This window comes from Balaenoptera acutorostrata, chromosome 8 (assembly GCF_949987535.1).
Source record: "Balaenoptera acutorostrata chromosome 8, mBalAcu1.1, whole genome shotgun sequence".
Lineage (NCBI taxonomy): Eukaryota > Metazoa > Chordata > Mammalia > Artiodactyla > Balaenopteridae > Balaenoptera > Balaenoptera acutorostrata.
The window spans coordinates 27,806,232-27,831,001 of record NC_080071.1 but is presented as its reverse complement, the minus strand read 5'-3'; the positions used below and the strand labels follow the sequence as shown (position 1 = coordinate 27,831,001).

Here is a 24,770-nt window from a genome sequence, read left to right as displayed (position 1 = left end):
TTCCCTTTGAACCTTCTTTGCTCAGTTTTTTTGAATCAAATTGTACCCGAATGATTCATAAGTCTTTCACTGTTGCCTTTTTAAATGAGTCCTTTGATGCCATGTCATGAATTAATGATGTTTTGTGATGCACTTTTGTGTCAAAGCTTTGGAAGTCTTACTTTAGCTGCTACTGTATCAATTAAATACTTTTTCCTTTTCTACTGATAAATCTTTAAAGAGTGAGTCAACTTGTTCCTTATTACCCTAAGAGTAGTCAGACCAGAAAAAAAGACTGGTTCAAAATTTTTGTATCAGTCTGTTTCCTTTATATTATCTTCCAGGATAACTTGTTGACCCACAAAACTTGTTTTGCAAAGATTGCCTGTGTTAATTTTCAAAGGTTTAATTTATCTGAAATTTTAGTATGCTTTTCTATGATGCTGTCTAAAGGTGATGAGAGCTGATAGGTGAGTTAGAGCTTCATAACCCTTCGATGCTTGTATTAGAGCTATAGGACTAGTGATACTTAGTTTGTAGGATTGAATGAAATAATATGTTTATAAAGTATCTAGCACATTGTCTGAAACACAGTAAATGCTAAACATGTCATTATTGTCATTAGCTTGATTCCATACCTTCTAATAATACTAGAAAAATATTATATTTTTCATGTAGGTCTTTACTGGCATCTTTGCAGCTGAAATGGTTTTAAAACTAATTGCCATGGATCCATATGAGTACTTCCAAGTAGGATGGAATATTTTTGACAGTCTTATTGTGACTTTAAGCTTAGTGGAGCTTTTTCTAGCAGATGTGGAAGGATTGTCAGTTCTACGATCATTCAGACTGGTAAATATAGACCAACCTTACCATTATATTCTATATATAAAGGGGTGTTTCTTTGGTTTTGCATTATTATTATTTAAAACTTTTGGAGGTTTGAATCAAAAGACAAGATTAGGTCTCAGTATCTAGTAAAATAAAGCCCATTCAGTAACAAATGCACTTAGAGCTCAAAATCACACAGATATCTTAATTTTAGGATCTTGAAGACATATTCAGTTGTATGCTAGTATAATGGTAGCACGATGATTTATATCGCAATAAGCTTACGGTTTATAGAATTTCAACCATTATAATATGTTCATTACTTTGTGGATTTGATAATTAAAGATTATACCCTAAAAATTGTTCTCTGATATCAAAAATATTATAAAAAGTAAACACTTTCTAATGCTTTTTTCCTCTAACATGTTAGGCTTTCTCCCTATGTCAGCATGAAAAAAATTATGAAAGTATCAGAAAATAGAATTAAGGATAAATTTTCAATTTAAAGGATATAATATCTGATAGAGGTTCTATAACAATCCTGAACTAAAATTACAGTCCCTTCAAAATTTGTGTGGTAATTATATGGTGGCAAGTATAACAAAATAACAGGAATATTGAGAGTAGATGAAAATGAAAGGTAGAAATAATCGATTTTAGCTAGGTAATAATGACAATATTTTAGAACTAAATTTTGGAACAAAATTCAAGATTGGAAACATTGAGAACTTTTTCATAAAAATTAATATTAAGCTTTGTGTTTACTTTTAGCTCCGAGTTTTCAAGTTGGCAAAATCTTGGCCAACACTGAACATGCTGATCAAGATCATTGGTAACTCAGTGGGGGCTCTCGGTAACCTCACCTTGGTGTTGGCCATCATCGTCTTCATTTTTGCCGTGGTTGGCATGCAGCTCTTTGGTAAGAGCTACAAAGAATGTGTCTGTAAGATCAATGAAGACTGCATACTTCCACGCTGGCACATGAATGACTTCTTCCACTCCTTCCTGATTGTGTTCCGAGTGTTGTGTGGAGAGTGGATAGAGACCATGTGGGACTGCATGGAGGTCGCCGGTCAAGCCATGTGCCTTATTGTTTACATGATGGTCATGGTCATTGGAAACCTGGTGGTATGTAATCTGATGTTCATACATTTAAAATTCTCCATAGAAAATTGTTACATGATGATATGATCAGTTACTTTTATAATTATAGGATTAATTAGATCTAAAACTATTAATTATAATGGAATATTGACTATTTAAATTCAGTGAAGAACAGAAAAGAAAATGAAATATTGTCTACATTTCTGTGCCAGATAAGCTATATTTATATTTTTCACAATATTTATTTTAATGGAAAGTTTTCTATTCTTTCATTTTGATAGTGATGTCATATGAGTTACATCTGTGGTTTTCATGTCTCTTAAGTGTTGATTCAAATGTGAAGCTACACTAGTAAATAGAATATGATTAAATTAATAATAACAAAAATGAAGTTATAATGGAACAAGGCAAATGGAAGGACTAGTCCTGCTCTGTTAAAGTCACATATAAGACTAGCACCTATCACAAGTTATCAGCAAACAATATGGCCCATGGGCCAAATCCCGCACACTGCTTGTTTTTGCATGGCCCTGCAAAACTGAAATGTTTTTTACATTTTTAAATTGTTAAAAAAAATAAAGAAAAATATTTTTTGGCACATGGAAATTATATGAAATTCAAATTTGAGTTTCCATAAGCAAAATTTTTTGAAACACGGACATGCTCATTCATTTACATATTGTCTTCGGCTGTTTTACTCTACACAAACAGGTCTGAGTAGTCTCCATAGAGATTCTTTGTCCTACAAAACCTAAATAATTTATTATCTGGCCCTTTTACAGAAAAGGTTTGCCCACCACTGCTCTATAGCATCTCTTTTACAAGTGATCTGCTTCTCCATTAGTGTTTTCCTAGCTTGTACGCCTTCACTGTTTGTTTCCTTCTTTCTTATACGTACCTGTTGGTAGGAATTTTCAAGCTTAGAGGCAGGAGATAATTGGGATAAGATGCTCTTCAATGACTCAATTCAGTTTTCAAAGCCACCATGTTGGTTTGGTTTAGTTGGTCAACCTAGCATCAGACTCTTCATCAGGTATCCCAGGAGGTTGTCTGTGATAACAGCCATATGGTTAGTACCTTCACTTCCCACTGGCTTAAAAATAAGTTGCTCATTTTTTTTGTCCTTGCAGCCCACATGCCAACTTGAAAGTTGCTAACAGAGTAGACTTAAATGTTCTCACCACAAAAAAATAATGGTAATTATGAGACGTGATGGAGGTGTTCCCTAATATATAAGGATATCAAATCAACATGTTGTACACTTTAAACTTACACAATGTTGTATGGCAATTATCTCTCAATAAAGCTGGAAAAATGAAATCTAATTACAAATTTGAAGGAAAAAAAGAAATCTATTAACATTTGCATTGATTAGGGAGACTAAAGGGTAAAATGAGCCCTTGGCTTCCCATCAACATTCCTATTAAAACATATACATAAACAAACATACATTTCATAGTGAAATATATTTTTCATTGACAATAAAAACCAAAATGAAAATAACCAATTCAGAATTCCTTAATAATTCATCAAATTGTTTTCTATGCTTTTCTCTTTCCCCTCCCTCTCGGATTCTTCTCTTAAACTAGACATATTAACACAGACATTTTTAACTTGTGCTTTTCTACTTACATTTCTGAGAAATTGTTTTAGGTGTGACCAAAATCAGGGGTGAGTCCCTTTTCCTCAGTTTGGTCTAATTTTGATTGTTTAAATATGAGGTAGATGTTTTTGGCCATGAAGAGACTTAAATGAAAGGTTATTTCAATTATCTTTTTGTTTTTTATGTAAAACACTTTTAAAATATGATTTACATATTTTTAGCCCTCTGTAAGAATTCTTTTTTTTTTTTTTCTTTCCACAATGTTCAGTTCACCTGGACCCTTACCTCCAGGAGGAAAAACAGAAATAGTTTGCACACAAACAGACCTTTGCTTCAAGTAGGAGTTGTCTTGACCTGGAGTTGTCCAGGGCCAAAATGATTGGCAGTGAAGCCACCCAATCATAATGCCATTGTCTCATTTGAATTGGGTTCAATGGGCAGGTCTTTTTCTTTGCTTTAAAAGCTTCATTAAGGGACTTCCCTGGCAGTCCAGTGGTTAGGACTCCATGCTTCCACTGCAGGGGGCGCGGGTTTGATCCCTGGCCAGGGAACTAAGATCCCGCATGCCACACAGCGCAACCAAAAAAAAAAAAGCCTCATTAAGTTGCAAGTTGGCAAAATTCTCGGGCAGAATATTTTATTACAGGAGCTCTGCAAGTGTTATATGTTCCATTTGTTGTAATAAGTGACATTTATCTCCTGGGAAAAGTGAACACAGATCTTGGCTTAAGTTACCTTCAGCACAATAGACACTAGTCACAATTTTCTTGTTCTACTTGTTTCTCACAGGTAACAAATATCAAAGGTAATGTTAGAAGAGCTATTTAGACCCATAAAAGGGAATTTGGACAAGGGATTCCTGCTGTAGAAAGGAACTTAGGAATGACATCATGGTAATGGTGAGGGAACATTCTCTTTGCTCCTCATGCTAGCCCTTTAAGGGTATGGCTGACCTCTGCTCCCCAGAGTTCACAGAAGCTCAGACACGGAGAGACTGATGAGGACTCTAGCTTCTCCTCTACACCTATCATATGTTCTTATCTATGGGTGAAGAAGTTCAGGGCTCTTCATTGCTGGTTTGGATTTTGGCCTGTATTTCAGAAAACTGCACTTATTTTCGTTTTTATTTCCTGTCTCCCTTTTTCTCCACACCCTATCCCCACCCTGACATAGGTCCTCAACCTATTTCTTGCTTTATTATTGAGCTCATTTAGTTCAGACAATCTTACAGCAATTGAAGAAGACACTGATGCAAACAACCTCCAGACTGCAGTGGCTAGAATTAAGAAGGGAATAAATTATGTGAAACAAACCTTACGTGAATTTATTCTAAAAGCATTTTCCACAAAGCCAGAGATTTCCAGAGAGATAAGCCGAACAGAAGATCTAAATTTTAAGAAGGAAAACTACATCTCTAACCACACACTTGCTGAAATGAGCAAGGATCACAATTTTCACAAAGAAAAAGATAAAACCAGTGGTTTTGGAAACAGCATGGACAAATACTTGGTGGAAGAAAGTGATTGTCAATCATTTATTCATAATCCCAGCCTCACAGTGACAGTGCCAATTGCACCTGGGGAATCTGATTTGGAATTTATGAATACTGAGGAACTTAGCAGTGATTCAGATAGTGAATACAGCAAAGGGGTAAGATTGTTTTATACGCATTTTGTTTCATGTTATTAACTAGTACGAAATGAGTTAAAATTTCAGATTTTTGCTGTCCTAAGGTTATTCTAATATTGCATACTACTGAGTAGTTTGTGTGTATGTGAATTTATACTGTAGCTTCCTGAAGGTTCATATGGTAAGGTTTTACTTACTGGTTCTTCATAACTGATAGAATCCATTTAGCGAAATTTGAAAGCACCAGGTATCTTTAAGTCTTCCCTTCCTTTATTCCCTGTTTGTTATCAATCCTAAAGTCATATACCATCTCCTTTCACAGTGTCTGTTGAATCCACAGCTCCTGTTCATCACCTTTGCCTTTGCCCTGTCTACTTCTTGCCGAAACCATTCCACGTGTATTCCCCACGGGTGTCTCTGCCTCCATTTTCCATCTACTCTAATCCACTTGTTTGATTAATTTTACTTAGGTTCAGTCCTAATCATACTTCTCCTTTGAAGTATCCTTGACCCCCAGCGTAGATGTGAATTGTGGACCATACATAAAGCCTTCACACCATGGCCCCAGCCAGCTGACCAGCTGTCTCGCCTGGGCTTGCTAGGGCTCCTGCGCCTGAACCAAGCCATTTTTCTTCTGGGCCACATACACTCACAACCTGCATGATTTTGCTTGGGGTTTCCTTCTTCAGTCAAAATCCTAAACATGTACTTCAAGACATAGCCCTCAGCTTCCTCGTGTGTAAAATTATTAGGCCTTACAGCATAGGGTTAGGTGAGGGTTAAATGAATTAACACATGTGGTATGCTTAGAACAGTACTCAGAACTCAAAGGTCGTAGCTGTTGCATCATTCCTAGTTTCTCTTCAAACAGATATGATCTCATTTTGAACCCCACACAATTTTATGCCTTCTCCTAGACTTATTATTTAGCCTTGTATCTTAATTTTTTTGAGAAATTATTGTACGCATCAAATGGTACTGTAAACTCATTGAAAACAGGAAACTTTTATTAAAACTTTTTTTGTATCCTCCTTCCCCACACCTGGTTGCATATATTCAAAGCGTTATTGAGCTGTATTTTTATTAATATGGAATATAATAATCATAAGTGAGTTTTATCACAAAGCATTTTTTATGGCATCTCTTTAAAGTTTTAAGATATCACTTTAAAACATTTTTCCTTTCTTTAGGTCATATTTGAAAGTGTTTGACAGGTATTTCCCAAACATCTTCTATCTTCTTAACCTTATATTAAGACCTATCCTCCATGAATTTATAGTGGATTTTGGAACAAAGATACACAGCTCTGTGTGTGTGTATGTGTGTGTGTTTGTGTGCATGCACACCATACGACCAGTACTAGGTGCAGAGTAAATGCTCAGTACTTACTTATTGAATGAATAGATGATTAAATAAATTATGAATATATATATTTTAAGTAGCCAAAAAAATTATTTCCAAGATCACAAAGTAAGGAATAAAATATTTTATTTTAAAAATCTTTACATGGAAGAAGTAATCCAAAATTCAAAAGATGTGGTTGTTTTGGCTTGAAGGTAGAAAATTAGATTTCACATACCCCGCTCAGGAACAGTAATCTGCGTCTAGTCTCATGTGAAAAGGAAAACTAATTCAATTACCCATTTTTCTGCCTACAAAGATTAGAGTTGTAAAACCCTAACTGCCTGGCAGACTTTCTGAATAAGCTTGAGATTCTGGGTGTTAAAGCACTTTGGTAGCTTGGTTGAGTTTACCAAATATTGCTTTCATCTTAATATTCGGGAGGAATCATTTCTTACCTGGTCGTTTTTTCTTTGCTCAAAGCCTGTGGCTATCCCTACATGGATCTCCTTAGTTGCTGGCAAAAATCATATTCTTAGTCTGTTGAATTATAACATTGTAAAGGGACTATAATAGACCTGCCCCATTTAGCACCTCATTTCCTAACTGAGAAAGCCATTAAGAGGAAGCGACTTTATCTATAGTTATAAAGCTGGTTCAAGGCAGAGCCAAGACAAGAATCCCAGTCTTGTTATTCATAAGTCTACCTTCCTTCTCCTGTATTTGTCTATTTCAGGGATAAAACCCACATTCCTATTGGGGTTGATACCCAGTTTGTCTCCCCTGGGATACTGAGCCATGCTTCTGAAGAATTTACATACCCTGTGGTATCCAGAGGAAGTTTGTGATGTCATAGTATCCAGCAGTCTTTTATAATTAATGATTTAGTCTATAAACCATTTGGTTACTGAAATAGACTATTTTAACCATCCATAAAGTTACTCTGCCACCTAGCCCATAAATCCTTCCTAAAAAGCGTGAAATTTAGTGCCCTTAAACCGTGTTATCCAAAGACCGTTTGATGGTAACATTTTAATATTCTTAATTACCATTGGGTTTTTTTATGACATTATAGTCATAACTACATGAGAAAAAATACACTTTTTCTATTTCATATCTGTGGTTTACATGGTATAATATTCAGGAGCTTGAGGCTACCTCATAGGTTGTAATAAGGAATACATAAGCTAGTCTCTTTAAATCATTTAGCACAGTATTTGAGTTGGTAAGCCCTAAAAAAGTGTTAGGTATTGTGTTTGTTACTGAATTCATCATCATTATTAGCCTCTAAAAGTTCAGATTTTAAATTATGGATTTTGAAATTTTGTCCTTCTTCATAAGACATTTTCCATGGCATATCTCAAAATGTGTCATCTTGAGTACATTCAAACCTACTTGACTATATACTGGACTTGAGAAGTAATGAAATTTCAAGCTCTACAGGAAATTTGTTAGATAATATTAAGCTGTTGCCAACTGTGACACCCTGTGTCTAGAGCCTTTCTCTCCAGTAGCTTGAGATTTAAATGTTCCTAGTTATGACTTGTTGGTTTTATTTTTCAATTTGGACCACTAAAAAAATGCAGATTTCCTTATTCACCTAAAGTGTTTTCTAACGCCTTTCCAGGCTAACCTCCCTGCTCTAATTCCCCTAATCTTCAGCTCTTACTTGAGTTCCCAATTTTTTAACTCCTATGTAACTTTCTTATTTTTCATGCCTCAGATATCTTTGAAATAATGATTCCATGTTCTTGATGAACCTTGCCCAAAGAGGCAAATCATGATTATCCAATGGAAAATAATGCCCAATTGAATATTTGTAAGTTATTTAAGTCTTAAGCACTACCTTGGAGTATGATGAAGAATGCATCCTCTGGAGATAGAATACTTGCCTTAGATCCTGTATTTAATATTTGCTAATAACTCCATGATCTTGAGCAATTTTAAAAAACCTCTTTTTTTCTAGTGTACTTGTATGCAACATAGAATTGTAATAAAGATTGAATGATTTAGATAAACAAGTACCTGTTGGAAAATAAGTGCCCAATTAACAATTATCATGGGTATGATTGCTAGTCATGTACACACTGTAAGTAGCTATTTGCTACAGGTTAAATTTTAGTGTGGAAAGACAGACATAGGAGCGTGTTACAAACGCCTGTTCTGGTCCATATCCTCCAAACTCTCTCTGCCTAAGTCTGGATGCAACCTCAGAATCCTTACCAGCAGGGTTCCCAGGGGGCCACTGTGCTGGATTGAGTTTGCATAGGAAGTGAACCTAAATTCATCCCTGGTTTATTTTTTTCCTTTTTTTTTTTTTTTTTTTTTGGTCACGCTGCACGGCATGCGGAACTTCCCTGACCAGGTATTGAACCTGTGCCCCTTGCAGTGGAAGCGCGGGGTCTTAACCACTGGACCACCAGGGAAGTCCCATTCCTGGTTTATTTTGATCCAGGTTTCTGAGAAATCATTTTCTTTATTCAGGGGCTGGGGTATTTTCCACTTTTACCTGTTTAAGAATCTGCATTTTGAACAGGGGGAAAGAATACCTTTGACCTTTGACACCTTTCCCTCTTTCCCTTTCCCCATCCAAAAAAACAAATCCACCCTCTCTTTCATGTCCTAGCATCCTTTTTTTCCCATTGTAGTTTATGGAGACTTTCTGTCCTCTTCTAGTGTCGGCTCTCAGATAGGCAGGTTTCCGTGTTCTGATAGACAGATATACACTCCAGATTGAAGTCAAAATATTTTGTAATCAAACAGCTTACCAGCAAATGACCAAAGAGATGAGTTCAAATAAGGTGTTGAGTAAATTATCTTAAAGAGTTTTGAGGCAATAATTGGCAATAGAACATCAGCATTTCTCTGAAGATAGAGTCTGTCTCAGAATCGAGAAAGACATACTGTCATCTCAAGGGGACCCATGAGAGTGAGACTCCTGTCACTGCCTCTCAGAATACACTCTAAACTGATGGCCCCTCTCAGAATCAGCCTCCACCTGAGGCAGCCCTCTAAGCCCTAGGCAAACATTAACACACTGCAGATTTTCACCATTAACAATGAAGTGCTTCATTATTATGAGCCTCAAATGAAGCATGAAATGCACCCATTCATTCAATAAATATTTATTGAGATCTTCTATGCTCCAGGCACTGTGCTAACAGCTGCTTAGAGAAAAAAAAAAAAAATTTTTTTTTTCCACCCAGCTGCAGTAATTCAATGTGATTGGTGTCTGGCTTAACTAAATTCTTAAGAAGTGTAGTTTTTTTCTTTTTAAAATCATGCCAAATCTCAAAATTGAAAGTTCTAAAAAACTAAACTAATAAATTTTTTAAAATGGAGAGCTCTTTCTTGGAGAGTTAAAGAGATCCTTTGTTTTCAGTTATTACAGATAACTTATTTCTTTCTTTAAAGATAAAAAAAGAGCCATTTTACAGAATTGTGATGTTGATTTGAAAGTATATGTAAATTTGGGGGAAAAACGTTAAATTTATCCAGTTTACTTCTCCACATATTTTAAAACGTAACAGCCTCCTGTGATTTTGGAGTGGTTAGACTCTGACAGCTTTCAGAGAAGCAACTAGCTGTGAATCTAATACCCCAAATCTTCTTTACTGCTCTTTTGACAAATGTATCTATTATCAAGCCTGGCTTAAGTGAATTTGCTCCTGTTGTGTACTCAGCAGAAAGGAAAACATCCTGTGTAAAATTTTCAGCACAGAAAGATCCCCTATTCATTCCTCCTCCAGTCAAATACAGAAACTTTACTCCGCTTTACTCAGTAGTTCTTTAGTGTTTTGAAACATTGTCTCCAAGTTGTGATGGAGCTAGCTGAGGTCCTTGAAGAAAGGAAATCAATGAAACCTTCAAATTTTACATAATCAAACTTCTCACCTTCAACAGAGTGTCATTTAAAACACTGCAAACACAGTTATGCAAAATTTTTGTTCTTAAAGGAAGTAAAGTCCATTCACTTTGATCATTGTGAGAGAAAAAAATTGTGAAGGAATACATGAGTACATGTTCAGTAAACTGTGGCTATTCATTTTTTCAACTCACATTTCCTAAGCACCTGCTTTTTGCCTTATGCCTGCTGGACACTAGAAAGATGTCATCGGTGTACTCATTTCCTCAGTAGCTGTAGGCTCAGGGTCTTCTTGCTCTCTGGCACTGTCTTAAGTGATAAAGAGTAAAGCAAGTTCCCTGCCTTTGAGGAGAAACACGTATGGAAATCAGAAATTATAATTAAACATATAAAAAAGAAAACAGATTTTTAGAAAAAATATTGAAGCAGGATAAAGATATGGTTAATAATCTTGAAAATAAACTGGAATACTTCACAGTGGAGATGGCACTTGAAGCGGATTTTATGGTAAAAAGAGAATTCATCAGGAAAGAGAGAGAACGAAAGAGAGGGAGCGGGAAGAGAGGGGGAGGAAGGGAGGGAGACAGAGACAGAGAGAGACAGAGACACCCTTCTGGTAGGTGTAATGGGCCTAGCATGTGTGGAAGCATCCAGATGCACAAAAGCCCATTAAATACACATGAGGATGGCCTGCTGGGAAGTAGTAAGTGGCAGAGGTAAATTGGAGCCAGATAGTAAATGGCTTGACTTAACCATGGGCGAGAGATTGAAATAGGTTTCTTTTTATTTAACAGAAAGAGGAAACTCTGTCTTGTTTTGTTATACTTTGTTGTTAGCAAACCTCTACTTTTAAAGAAAGTTTGGTTGGGGGCGTAATAAAGGGGAGAGGATGAAAGGCTATTGCAGCCATCCGAAGCACACTTGATGAGGGCTCAATCTAAGGGAGTGATGGTGGCATGTGGGATAATGGTAAGACACTGCAATTTAAAAAATAAGGGCTCAGGGTCTGGATATGTGAGTTGTGAGCTGTTTCAAAGGGTATATTCATTTCCTGTGGCTGTCATAACGGAGTATCACAAACTTGGGGCTTTATACAACAGAACTGTATTCTTAGATAGTTCCAGAGGCTGTAAGTCTGAAATGGAGGTGTAGGCAGGGCCATGCTCTCTGCAGGCTCTAGGGAGGATCCTACCTCGCTTCTTCCTAGCTTCTGGTGGTGGTACTTCATCCTTGGCCTCCCATGTATAGCAGCTGCATCACTGTGATCTTCGCTTCTGTTGTCACATGGAGTTCTCCCTATCTGTCTCTGTCTTTTCATTTTATAAAGACACTAATTATGTTAGATTAGGGCCCACCCTAGTGAATTCCTCTCAATTTGACTACATCTGCAAAGACCCTATTTCTACATAAGGTCATATTCAGAGGTACCAGGCATTAGGACTTCAACATATCTTTTTTGGGAGATACAAATTAACTCATAATCAAAAGTTTTGGCTTAGACGACTGGATGGATATTGATGCTATTAAAAATATACGGGGTGGGGGGAGGGAAGAAAACTTGGAGGGTAAGATAGAGACAGAGTTTAATTTGGGGACATCTTAATTGTGAGCTATGTGCAGGATAGCTAAGTGATGGTGAACAGTAGGTAATTGGAGGTTTTAAGAAGATAAGTCAGAGTTGTAGACAGGTGGGAATTTTGTATGTTAATTTTGAGGTCAGGTTCCCTGGGAAACCAACTCTGAGTAGTGTTCTCAGGTTCAGCACCTAACACCTGTAAGAAGTGAGGGAAGCGAGATGATTGCCCAGAGGGAGAAGCTGAAATGCTCTGCAGTTGCAGCAGAGGCCTCAGCTGACCCTGTAGGCACCTCTGGCACTGGAATGACCCTTTGGAGTAGTCCCAAGTTGAAGCAAGGGGTCAGGCCTTTGTGTGGTCCACGCCAGTCCGTCACTGGATACAGGCTCTCCCTCCACTCTTCCAGGCCAGGGGAGGGGATGTAACCTTGAGTAAGGCAGCTTCCTTCTGTATTTCAATTCCCAGAGAGGGACTCAGCTGCAAGCCCTCAGCTGCCAACACTCCTAGCAGGTGGAAGAATGAGTGGCATGTCTGAAAGGGGGACTGGGGCAGTGCACCACAGCGCCCACTGCAGTACAGGGACCTTAGAAAGGACGAGGACAAGTGATCAACTCAGCACTTGAGAAGTGGACACAGGAAAGCACCAAAGAGACCAAGGAGAAAATGTATACATTAGCCACTTTCATATAAGCTATATAACTTTCCTCCTTAAAACAACCCAGGAAAGTGGACAATATTAATCTATATTTACAGATGACTAAGATGCTAAAAGATTAAGAAATGATGCTGGTTAGTCACTGATGTTTCTAGGGTTCTTTTAAAATTTGAGCTCCAAGCTTTAACCACCATAATACATATCATAGAAAGGCAAGAGAGTGGATAGGAATATAATTATTTTCTGTTATATCTCTGTAATGTTGCAATTCAGGATCAAATTTTCTGTTCTAATGGTATTGTGCATTTGCTGATTCGTGTTCAGTGTCTAATCCTCCTTAATGTTAGTTTATTAGCTTATAGTTTACTTTGATAATAGAGCAGAGCAAAGTACAGTCCATAAGAGAATAATAAACCAGTCCATTGAGGATGTATCAAGTAAGGGGTTATATCAGGTCGAAGGCACATGAAAAGAGGCGGCACCTAAGCTAGACCTTAAAGGATGGAGATCATTTCATTGTGTGAATGTGGTGGAGAAGGAAATCCCTGGCAGAGGAACAAACATTCATGTTGTTCATCTGATTCACTCATTCATTTATCCATCCACCTATTCATCTATTCAGCATTCAATTTTTGAAAGCCATCATCTTTGGAGAAACTTAAATGTGCTTACTTGTTATTAAATTCATTCCTTTTATTGATTTTATAAAAAGTTGTTTAAGTATTTGCAGTCATCAAGGTTAAATATTTTATTTATTTTTAATATATGGTGGTTTTAATTACATTGTTGTTAGGTCTGTCTCTCCTTAGATTTTTTATAAAGTTTTTTCCACAGAGACAGTTGCAGGCAGTTTAGATTTCTTCTCTTTACTGCATTTTAGAAAATATAATAATCTTCTCCAGAAATGCATTTGATTTGGCAAGATTTAGGGATTAGTTTCAGTTATACCTTTGGGGGAAGCTGACATTTGATCCTATCTTTTATGCATAGATTCTTGCAAAAACAAAACAAAGCACCCCTACAGAATTTTACTTAGATAATTTCTTTTTTGCAGATTGGTTCCAAACTATTTGAAATTATTTTCATCTTTATTGGATTTGTTCTTGTGTCTAAAAACAGTGAAATTTTGGTCTGACATTTAAATCAATGTTTCTTAATTTTTATATTTTGATAAATTTGAAAACATTCCTTTCCTGTAATGCTGTTTGAAATGTCAAAATTAAAAGTAAATCAAGAAATGCTAATTTTAGAATATGCTTCAAAAACCACATACTCTCAACTTTCACCTCATTCCAATATTGAGGATCACTTATTTTAAAATGTTTGTTATGAAGAGCAAGCAGAATGCAAAAGATTGCCTTCGCACATTATATCAATAGTGTTTAAATTCATCTAAATAACAGAACTATGTAACTGTTTAGTTCATTATTTCTAAATCTATGTTGAATTATATTTAATCTTATTACTGTGTTTCAAATATATTGCTTTGCGTTGAGCATATAGCATGCATTGTCAAATATAACTAATTTCTACTTACAGGTATGTGACTTTAAACATTTCAAATCAGTTGATTAAACTGTTCCATCATGCTGCATTTACAGACTTCAGTACCTGACCTTCTTACTTCTCACAGGGGTAAAAACAAACTGGATCCATCAAGGATGCAGCTCTGTGCTTTTAACCAGGCACAGACATATGTGACCACTTTTACACAGGTTACCTAAAAAAAAAAAATCATACATATGTATATGATATTTTTTTTCAGTGTCATGCATGCTGTTCAGCTACAAAATCTCTCTGCCTGACCCATTGCAAGAAAGTTAAAACATATACAATCTTTCCATAGATAAATTGACATCACAGCATGTCACTGGGGCAATTCCATCGTTTTTTGTTACCCTCTTGATTAATTCCTTGATACATCTCTCATGTCCTTAGGTGATTTCAAGTGCATGATCTATAAATTTTTATTGGCTGGATTATAAAAGTTAGTATGTAACAGAAGCCACTGAAGCAGCATTTAATTAAAAAACCTCTATCAACTTCCCCTCCTAATTTAAGCCATACAGTTGACCCTTGAACAACAGGGGTTTGAATTGCGTGGTTCCACTAATACTGGGATTTTTTCAGTAGTAAAGAATACAGTACTACACGATCTGTGGTTGGTTGAATCCACGGATGTGGAACAGAGGGCACTGAGGAACGGTGGGTGTGGAGGGCTGACTGCGAGTTATAATCAGATTTTAGACCTCACAGAGGGTCGTGCCCTGACCCCCATGATGTTCAAGGGTCACCTGTATATGTATAGATGTATGTCATACTAAATTGTCAGGTTTATTGCAATGAGAGTAGAGTTTTAATATTCTCACCATAATAACAACAAGGAAATGGTAATTATGTGAGGTGAAGGATGTATTAACTAACCTTATTGTGGTAAACATTTCACAATATATACATGTATCTAATTATCACATTGTTTTCCTTAAACTTACACAATGCTGTATGTCAATTACATCTCAGTAAAGCTGGGGAAAAAATTAAAATTGTCACATTCAAATTCAGTAAATTAAAACTCAAGAAATAATTTTTGTGGGAGAAATATTTCAGGCATAAACATAAAATTCTTGTAACAGGAAAGGACCTTTCTAGTGTTAGTCGTGTATTCACAGGTAAGGAAATTGAGACTCATACAGTTTCTGAGTACACATGTAGAAAGTTGGAGACAGAGCCAAGGTACCCAGCTTCTAGGCCAGACTTTGAGTATGTTTTGAAATTATTTTAAGCACAATGATAACTAGGACTTTATTTCTTTAATTAATTCAGTAATATTTGATTTTTATTTGGCAGTATATAAAATGTATCAATTAATAATTTACTGGGCTCTGCCTATGAAGGAATGAATTGCAAATGCCTGAAATGATTAATTTGATTCCAGAAGCAGATTTACACACTGATGAGAATAAGTTTCTGATTATGTACATTTGGCCCTCTGTATCCATGTGTCCTGCATGAGCAGTTTCAACTAATCGGGATTGAAAATATGCGGGGGAAAAAATTCCAGAAAGTTCCAAAAACCACAACATGAATTTGCTGCACACCAGCAACTATTTACATGCATTTACATTCTATTTACAACTAGTTACATAGCATTCACATCGTATTAGGTATTATGAGTAATCTAGAGATGATTTAAAGTATAAGGGAGAATGGAAAGATGTGCATATGCTATATGCAAATACTACACCTTTTTATATAAGCGACTTGAGCATTTGCAGATTTTGGTATCTGCTGGGGCCCTGCAGCCAACCTCCCAGGATACCGAGGGATGACTGAATATATTTCATGAGGCGATAGATATACATGTAGCCTCAAGAAAGATAAGAGGTTTAAAGGGAACATATTATGAAGTGAACACTAAACCTGTCAATAAGACATGAAACACTTTCCCTAAAATTAGAAAGATTAATATGGATTGCTGTATCTGGCTAACACGTATAAAAGAAATATACTACTCAGATATAATATCTTGTTTTAATTTTAGTATAACCTGTTGAATGAATGAACTCTAAAATTCCTTGGAAGGAAAAAAATCCACATTAATAAGAATCTTGCCTTTTTTATATTTAATGCAGTTCATATTTTCAATTTCTCTGTCATTGTTAGGATGTTTGTATTATTGTTTTCCATTTGCAATGATGAAAGCAAAATTCTATCCTAAAATTGATACACTCTAAGAATAGTAATGATAGGAGTTTCAAATTTAAAAAGAAACATATAATTGTTCTAGTTTACTTGCAGTTAATTTTAAAGGTGCTCCTAGGTAAAAGACATATTTTTCTATTTCAAATTGATGGTGATTTAGAGGCAATATTTTAGAGAACCATTTTATTCCAAAATGCAGTAAATTTCCTTCCCCTAGAACCTAAGTAAAGATGTACACATATACAATAGTATCTATATATGTACAGCTAAAACACAATTTTTGAGGAAACTGTTTCTAGAAATATATATGTGTGTGTATGTGTGTGTGTGCTTAATTCCTAAATTATTATTACTTTTTTTTTTTTTTTTTTTTACCAAACTACTGTTAGAAAACATGAGGTACATATTAAGGAGTGGTTATTCTCCAGATAAACAAGAATTCAGTTGCAAAAAATTGACTTGAAATACAATACTTTTTTTTGGCAGAAGCTACCTACATAAAGGTTAGGAAAAATATATTTTATCTGTGCCAAATTTTATTTTACATTGTGTTTGCAGTATTAGAAGCCCAGGTATTTAAAAACTATTGGAATCGTTCCAATTGGAATTGTTCCAATTGGAATTTCTTTCCTTGTGCTTCCTCATTATGGGTAGTTTTAGAGAATAGCAATAATCATTCAGATGTACAGGTAGTTTGTTTTTTGTCATTTCCTTTTTTATTATAAATAATATTTAGTGACCTTGAGTCATAGAGTATATGCTTTTACCTCACATTTTGCTGTCATGTTTGCTTGTGTTCCAATCCATATTTACCTACTTGGAGTTTCCTAGCAGGCCTCAAAAGTAGAACTGTTTAAGTTTTCGTTCCTGAAGTTTTTAAGGTATTCTTTCTGATTTGACCCACTGTATTCCAGCTATTTAAATAACTATTCTCTGCAAATAGCAGTTCTGTGTTAGTGCACAAAGCCTTTGAATACCAGTGGTTGCTTTACCTCTCAGGACCTTACTGGTGAATGCCATTTGCCTTTCCATTAGAAAGAAGTTGATGATACTGTAGGATCTGGCTGAGAAATCTATAGCCGGTTGGATCTTATATGGCCAAACTTTGTTGCATTTGTTTGTTTGTTTTCATATGCAAGATCTTGATCTTTCAGTCCTGTAAATTGTCCTGTTATTGAATAGAAAGTACCCTAGGTAGAAGATTCTGGAAAAACTAGGAACTTTCAGTAAACTTTTTGCTTTATTTTGAATTTCCCTGGTGGTGACTGCGATTTGACCTCATTATTTCTCCATCAACTAATACTATAAACCATTTGACCCTGTGATGGAATTGTTAAGTAGATTTCCTGCTGAATGAACAACTGTTCCCAAAAAGCCTACACAGCTTCTCTAGTAGCAATAAACAAAACACTAGGAAAGGAAAAACTCCATTTTCTTGCCCTTTATATGAAAAAGTGCTGGAGTTTTAGTTGCCCATAATGTGAGAAAAGAATTTACTGTAACTAGTAAATAAACTATTTTCTGCTAACTTAAATGGAAGTGAAATGAAAATCTAGATCACAGAGAGGAAAAAAATATTTAATTTTCCATTTATGAAGTGTATCTGGAGTACTTTTTAACTTTGGGCATTGCCTTTTTTTTTTTTTAACATCTTTATTGGAGTATAATTGCTTTACAATGTTGTGTTAGTTGCTGCTGTATAACAAAGTGAATCAGCTGTATGTATACATATATCCCCATATCCCCTCCCTCTTGTGTCTCCCTCCCAACCTCCCTATCCCACCCCTCTAGGTGGTCACAAAGCACCGAGCTGATCTCCCTGTGCTATGCGGCTGCTTCCCACTAGCTATCTATTTTACATTTGGTAGTATATATAGGTCCATGCCACTCTTTCCCTGTGTCCCAGCTTACACTTCCCCCTCCCGGTGTCCTCAAGTCCATTCTCTATGTCTGTGTCTTTATTCCTGTCCTGCCCCTAGGTTCTTCTTAACTACTTTTTTTTTTTTTAGATTCCATATATATGTGTTAGCATATGGTATTTGCCTTTTAAAAATAATTTTGAGAGAAAGCAGAATTCCAGAGAGACTGGAAAAGGATTTGAGGGACTTTGAGGGGCCCAAAAGCTAAATCATGTAAAGAAACTAAATATCATTACTCTCAAAATAAAAAAAAAAAACAACCCACAAATGGCGATACCATAGGTAATCTCTAGTTTATAAAAGGTTGAAAGGGGTAGTGTTTGCATTTCTTCAGAAGGCAAAAAAACAGCCTAACAATTGCAAGGGAGAGGAAAGCATATTTTGGCTTTAAAATTCAAGTTATCCCATAATAGAATGGTAAACTTGGAAAAACATTGGACTTCTCTCACAAAGCATAGTAGCTATCTGTGGAATTCCTCTGTAAATGTTCTTTGATCCTTTATTCTAAACTTTACCATTTTACTCCTCATTATAGATTCAGAACCCTCATTATAGATATCAGTTGGAAAATTAGGCTATAAAATTAAAAGTTGGGTAATGTTGATTTGAATCTAATAAAAGTCTTTCTTGTTTATTGACATACAGTGGAGCTTAGTGTATCACTAATGTCTCCCATAATTTTTCTGCCCTTATATGCCTATCCCTTCCTTTTGATTTGCTTCTTTCAATCTTCTTGCTATCCTTTGGGTTTTTTTGTTTGGACGTTCAGGTGAAATAACTATTCTAGACTCTGCTACTCAAAGAATACCTTTCTTGTGTTGTGTGAAGCAAACAGCCTTATAGCACGTACTTTAAACGTGACGTCTTTGGGATGTTTTCAACACCAACCATCCTCTTTGAATAAGGCTTTTGTTGAGTTCTGTGTTTTCTACAGTGCTGCTATATGTTGATAGTGTTTTTGATTTTGAGTGCCAGATTGTCAAGTTATTAGACAATCCTACTTCATACCTCTCGAAATAAATGACCAACTAGCATTAACCCATCCATACTAGCATCAAATAGGCTTACAATGAGATCACCTATTTCAGGAAATGACAGTAACAAGTTTGTAAGTGACCAGCCTGGGGCAGTTTTTCATATGACACCTACATTTAACAGAGTTTCTACTTATATGCAGTGTTGTAGAAAACACACCTTCAAGACAATCAAAAGGAGATCCATAAAGAATAATTAAGCTTTAATTTGATCATATTTTCAGTAGTGAAATAGCTACATAAGTTTATAATCAAGAGTAGGATGTTTCAAAACTACTTCAGTGTTTCATGGATGCTCATTGAAGAATATAGAAAGATATGTCAAAAAGTACATATATATAGTATAGTAATTACCTAAAGGAAATAGAATCAGGGCGAGAGTGGAGGGGACTTCTATTTTTCGTCACATGCTATTGTACATTTGAAATTTTTGAATCAAGTGTATATAGGTTTTATTTAAAGGAAAGAAAGAAAAAAATGAGGAAGTACCTACAGTCAATACCATATTATTTAATAAAAAGGCAGGAATGCTAACTATAGCATATTTCCTATTCTATACTATTTCACATTTTACTAAAAATAAAATTGACGTGAAATTTTAAAATGACCTATTTATAAAACCAGAAGGGAACTTTTTCATACTGAAGTATTTATTTCACTGCTCTTAGTATAGTATAATTATTCTTCCATTTCCAAAATCACAAGAAAACTAAATAGTAAATGATTGAGTATACAGAAATGAAAATAATCATATAATTAATTATATAAAATGATACAAATGATTGACTTGATCTTCACTGTATACTAAACAAGAATAAAAGAAGATTCAGTAGTTAAATCTAGCAATGCCTACTATGAGATTTAAAAGAATTTACCTTCAAGAGAAAACCTTTGTAATAGATGTTAGCCTTTCTATTTACAAATATCCTTTTTGGACCCTGTTAAAGAAACTTCGGCTTTAGTAGGTATGAAGTTTAAAAGCTGAATAGATTAAAACTAAACTGTCTATATTTGCCAGGACATGCCCATAAATATTTAACATTATATACAGTATTGAAATAGCTACTTGTGAATACTTAATGCATTCCCAGGAAAACATTGAATTCCTAAAAACATTCTAAACATTGAATTTGGCTTGTGATACAAATTGTAGTTCATATTAAATATTTTGATAATTTCTGTTCCAATGAGGAATAATTTTGAATAACTGTCATTTATGATGTAAAATCCGAGCCAAACTCCGAATTTAATTGACAAAAAATTGCCATGAAAGTGATGGGGGGGAAAGGCTTCAATGGCAAGAATACACGTCATAAAATCATCTTAATTTTTACTTATAAATTAACTTGGCATAAGTCTGCTTTGTTAATGCTCTTTTAAAGAGTGAGAAAACCAAATGTTGAGGTTGAAGATGCTTTCATTAATTTAACAAACGTCAGGGTTCTGCAGATTTGAAACATTTTATTTAAAAGTTGTTACAAGGTGAGAGAAAATCATTATAACTATATCCTAGTTGTCAGTATTTTGGCTAATAGCAGGGAGGAGCTTCGTATTCTATCAGCTATTTCACCCACTGCTTTTCCTCAAAGTTCAAGCCAATAACTTTTTTTCAGCATGGAAATGTTTGGTCTCATCTCCACAGAATCATAGTGCCTTGTCCTTCAATTCCCTAGCGACAGTTCACTTGCAACTGAAAGGTCAAGAATTGAGGACATCAAATAATTGTAGTCTTTTAGATATGGTACTTAAAATGGGTTTTTGTGGTAATTGGCACAATAGGACATATTAATAATTATAAGTTTCCCCATTGTTTCCTGGAGTAATATATATTTTAAAACCTTAAGTCTTACAGGATATTGTCTTACAAGTAATTTGTATTTGCTTTATTTTAAAGTAATTTTAGATGAATTCAATCAGTTTAAATAACCTGCTTCTTAAGTGAAATTTCATATTGATACTGTTAATAACATAATATTTTAAAACTCTTTGACTATGTGGGAATAATACTTCTATGCCAATGTAGATTAGAAGTATTAATTTAATAGAGTGTTCATAATTCTTTACCTCAGTTATACAAACCACTTTGCTTACATCATTCCTTATGTTCAATTCTTATCAATGCCTTTTTTACGATATTGAATACTGTGTGATAATAATAGCACTGAGAATTTAATGTGGTACCCATAAAGTATACTTTTAGCTTCCAAAGTCATTCTCTAAAAGTTAATATTTTAGGTTGGGCCTATGATCTTAATGCAAATCAATAGATGGAAGAATCAATTTAAATGAAATAAGTATTTCCTCATTTTTAGCACTTACATTTGTTTGAATTATTCTTAAAAAAAACAAGTAAAGCTGTAATCTTATTAAGAGAAGTACATGCTATAATAACTAGTAGTTTTCAATATTCACATGTCGTTTAGCAAATGAGAATGAAAATTGAACTCTTCCATTGATGTGCTGCTCTACCCCTTATAAAATAATATTAGGAAAATTTGACACAGTTTTGCTACAATTGCTGTATGTATTTTATCTAAAACTTTCTGTGTATGTGTATGTGTGTAAACATCATGTTTGATCACAAAGTTCTGGGTGGGAAAAATTTGTGTTATGATCAGTTCTATGATCATAATGACAATGAGTTCATTCCTCTCATGTGTTGGTCTGCCATGTTCAATTTCATGGAATCTTTGTTTCAGAGTTTGCATGTGGTACTCACTTTAGTAGCCACTCTCTTGACATTATAAATAATATTTATGACCTACTGTATCCTGAAATTCTATCACTGAAATAGGTGGTATTGGATAAGATAATTGCTATGGTCTTTGACATTTTGATTCCAATACAGTATTTGACTTTTTTTGTTTTGATGAAAGGCCTTCTATCTATATCATCCTGATACATATTCTCAAATCCAAGTGTTAATAGAAAAAATATGTTTGGATTTCATTTTACACTGATTTTATTCTTTTTAAAACTTTTAAGTACCAACAAGCTTTTTCTGCCAGTTGTCAGATCTGACCTTTCAATTATCAGGTGTTGGCAGTTTGGCACTTGTATATTATTTCTATCAGGGTCTTGGTTGTTCTAAAATAGTAATTATTGGTGTATACAAATTTATATTAAACATAAAGCAAAATAAAAATGTGGCCAATACTTTGCAGATGTTATAGTTTACATAAAAATATTATCTTAAGACTGATTCTGTCCATAACTTGTTAGCATACTAAAAATAAGGAAATGTATTTTTCACAGGATGTGTAGATAGAAAGATCAAGCACAGATGCATTGTAAGGTGACCTGACCTCAATGTATGTTTATATGTTTTTATGGCCATCATACTGCTAATCTTTTTTCATAACACTTTGCATGACTCTGATTATCAAATATGGTTTTAATGCAAGATTTGAATGAACCCTAAATGAACTCTCTGGTGGGGTGGTGAATTTCTTTTTAGAGGCTGAATGGATCGAGTTCCTCTGAGTGCAGCACAGTTGATAACCCTGTGCCAGGAGAAGGAGAGGAAGCAGAGGCTGAGCCTGTAAATTCAGATGAGCCAGAGGCCTGTTTTACAGATGGTAAGAGAAAAATTGAGACCTCGGTTAGCAGCCATTTATTAGTGTTTTGGCTTTGGTCTTAAAACCTAATACTTACTGGGGGTTGATGAGTAAAAAGTCAGAAGACTCTATTCCAGTGCTGATTCAGTCATGGCTCTGTGACTAAGGGCAAGTTGCTGGAGCTTTCTAAGCTTCAGTTTCCACACTTATGATATGCTACTAACAGTAATTTATGACGGTGACGGTGTTATACTATATAGCACTCTACTTACTGAAAGATGTTCATATTCTCATTTAGATCCTTAATTCATGTTCCCAGCTCCATGGAACCAGTAAACAAATTAATGGGGTAGATACTGTTGTCCTTTTCATCAAAAGCTGAAGCTACTCTGTCAGGAAACCATTTGATACAGTTGACCATAGTCTGTCTCAAAATTCTTCCTTCCCTTGGTTTCAGAGGCCACACTCTATTTTTGTTCTTCTTTTACATCACTGAGAATTCTGAGTTCCCCTGTTTCTTTTAGTGACTATTTTTTATGCACAAACCTTAAATAATGACGTTTGCCCACATTTTGATGCTTGGTTATCTACTTTTCTTATTCTGTAGCCCTAAGTGGTTTCGTCCGTGTCTGTGGTGTAAGCAACCATTTCTGTATTGTTGCTCTTACATCTTTATCTTTACCCCTGACTTCATTCAAGTTCCAGATCTGCCTACAGCTCCCCATTGCTCATCTCCATCTGTTGTCTTTAAACAACAGTTGAATAAGTTCAAAACAAACTTCAGTGGGGTTTCCACATGTAATCTACAGCTTCCTCCAGTCTCTATCACATTTAGTGATGTCATGATCTATCTTGCCTCTCAAGCTCGACTTTAAGTCAGTCCTAATCTCTCCCTTTCTAGCCACAGGTTGATCACAAAACACACAAGTTGATCAGAAACTCTGGAGATAGGGTCCGAGTCCTGCAGGGGATTCTGATGCACACTAAAATTTGAGAACCATTGGTAGGACAAAACCTGAAGTCCTTAACTTGGCATGTAAGGCCCTTTACATTTGGCCTCAGGCTCTTATTTTCTAACAGTGCCTCTTTTCATTCCTTTTCACTTTCTACCTTACTGAACTTCTTACTACTCCTGGAATTTTTCAGGGATTTTATTCAAAGCAGTAACTTTGAACTTGACTTGGGAAAATATGCAGTTTTCTAAGCAAGTATTGTGTCATCTAAGTAAAAACGCAAACCTAGAGTAGGGTTGCAATGTAATACAATAATTTATTGTACAAGCTTTGGAGCGTGATAAATATGAGTTCTAACTGGCCTACTGCTAACTCTCTATGAGACCTTGAGCACATTTTAGTCTTATACCTCAGACGCCTCATCTGTAAAATGGGTACATTTTACATCCATATCATAGGGATGTTGAGGAGATTAAATGAGATAGCATTAATAAATTAATTAGCACAGTACTGTCTTTCATCTCCTTCTAGTTTCCTTATTGTTTTTAAAGTATTTTGTTAGCAATTTTATCTAGAAGCAGTGGTAGCCTTGATGCTAATGACTCATGATCTACTCATGGACTTAAACTCTCAGCATTTGTGTTTTTTTGTAGAAATCACTGACTCGCTTTCATTCTTCAAGATTTTCTCAACCAGTCTCCTATGACACTCATGCAGTAAACAAAATGACCAGCAAATAAAGATATCTGCAAACTACAATGGATGCATGAATTCTCTTTAAATAAAAGCCAAATGTCATTTTTTGTGTGCGTGAGAAGCAAAAAAGTGTGACACCCAATTAATAGAAATTTGTGTTAACTCAAATTAGTACTATAAGCAAAACACATGGAGTTTTCTTTAGAAGTGTTCATGTTAAAGGCATTTAAGAGTATCATCATGTATTTCAGCATCACGATAAAATTAAATTGACTAGTACCATGTAAACTTAAATTTGTACAGATTTCTTCCACACATTTTATGAATG

At 35.2% G+C, this 24,770-nt stretch overlaps 1 protein-coding gene across 1 annotated transcript in view; it reads left to right on the top strand.

Annotated features, from left to right (window-relative positions):
- SCN9A (sodium voltage-gated channel alpha subunit 9) overlaps window positions 1-24,770 on the top strand; it is a 153,050-nt gene that overhangs the window by 93,681 nt on the left and 34,599 nt on the right. The window contains exons 15-18 of the mRNA XM_007183216.2: window positions 658-831; window positions 1,582-1,938; window positions 4,691-5,167; window positions 22,694-22,814. Of these exons, the coding sequence (XP_007183278.2) occupies window positions 658-831; window positions 1,582-1,938; window positions 4,691-5,167; window positions 22,694-22,814 (1,129 nt within the window). The remainder of the gene's footprint in view (window positions 1-657; window positions 832-1,581; window positions 1,939-4,690; window positions 5,168-22,693; window positions 22,815-24,770) is intronic.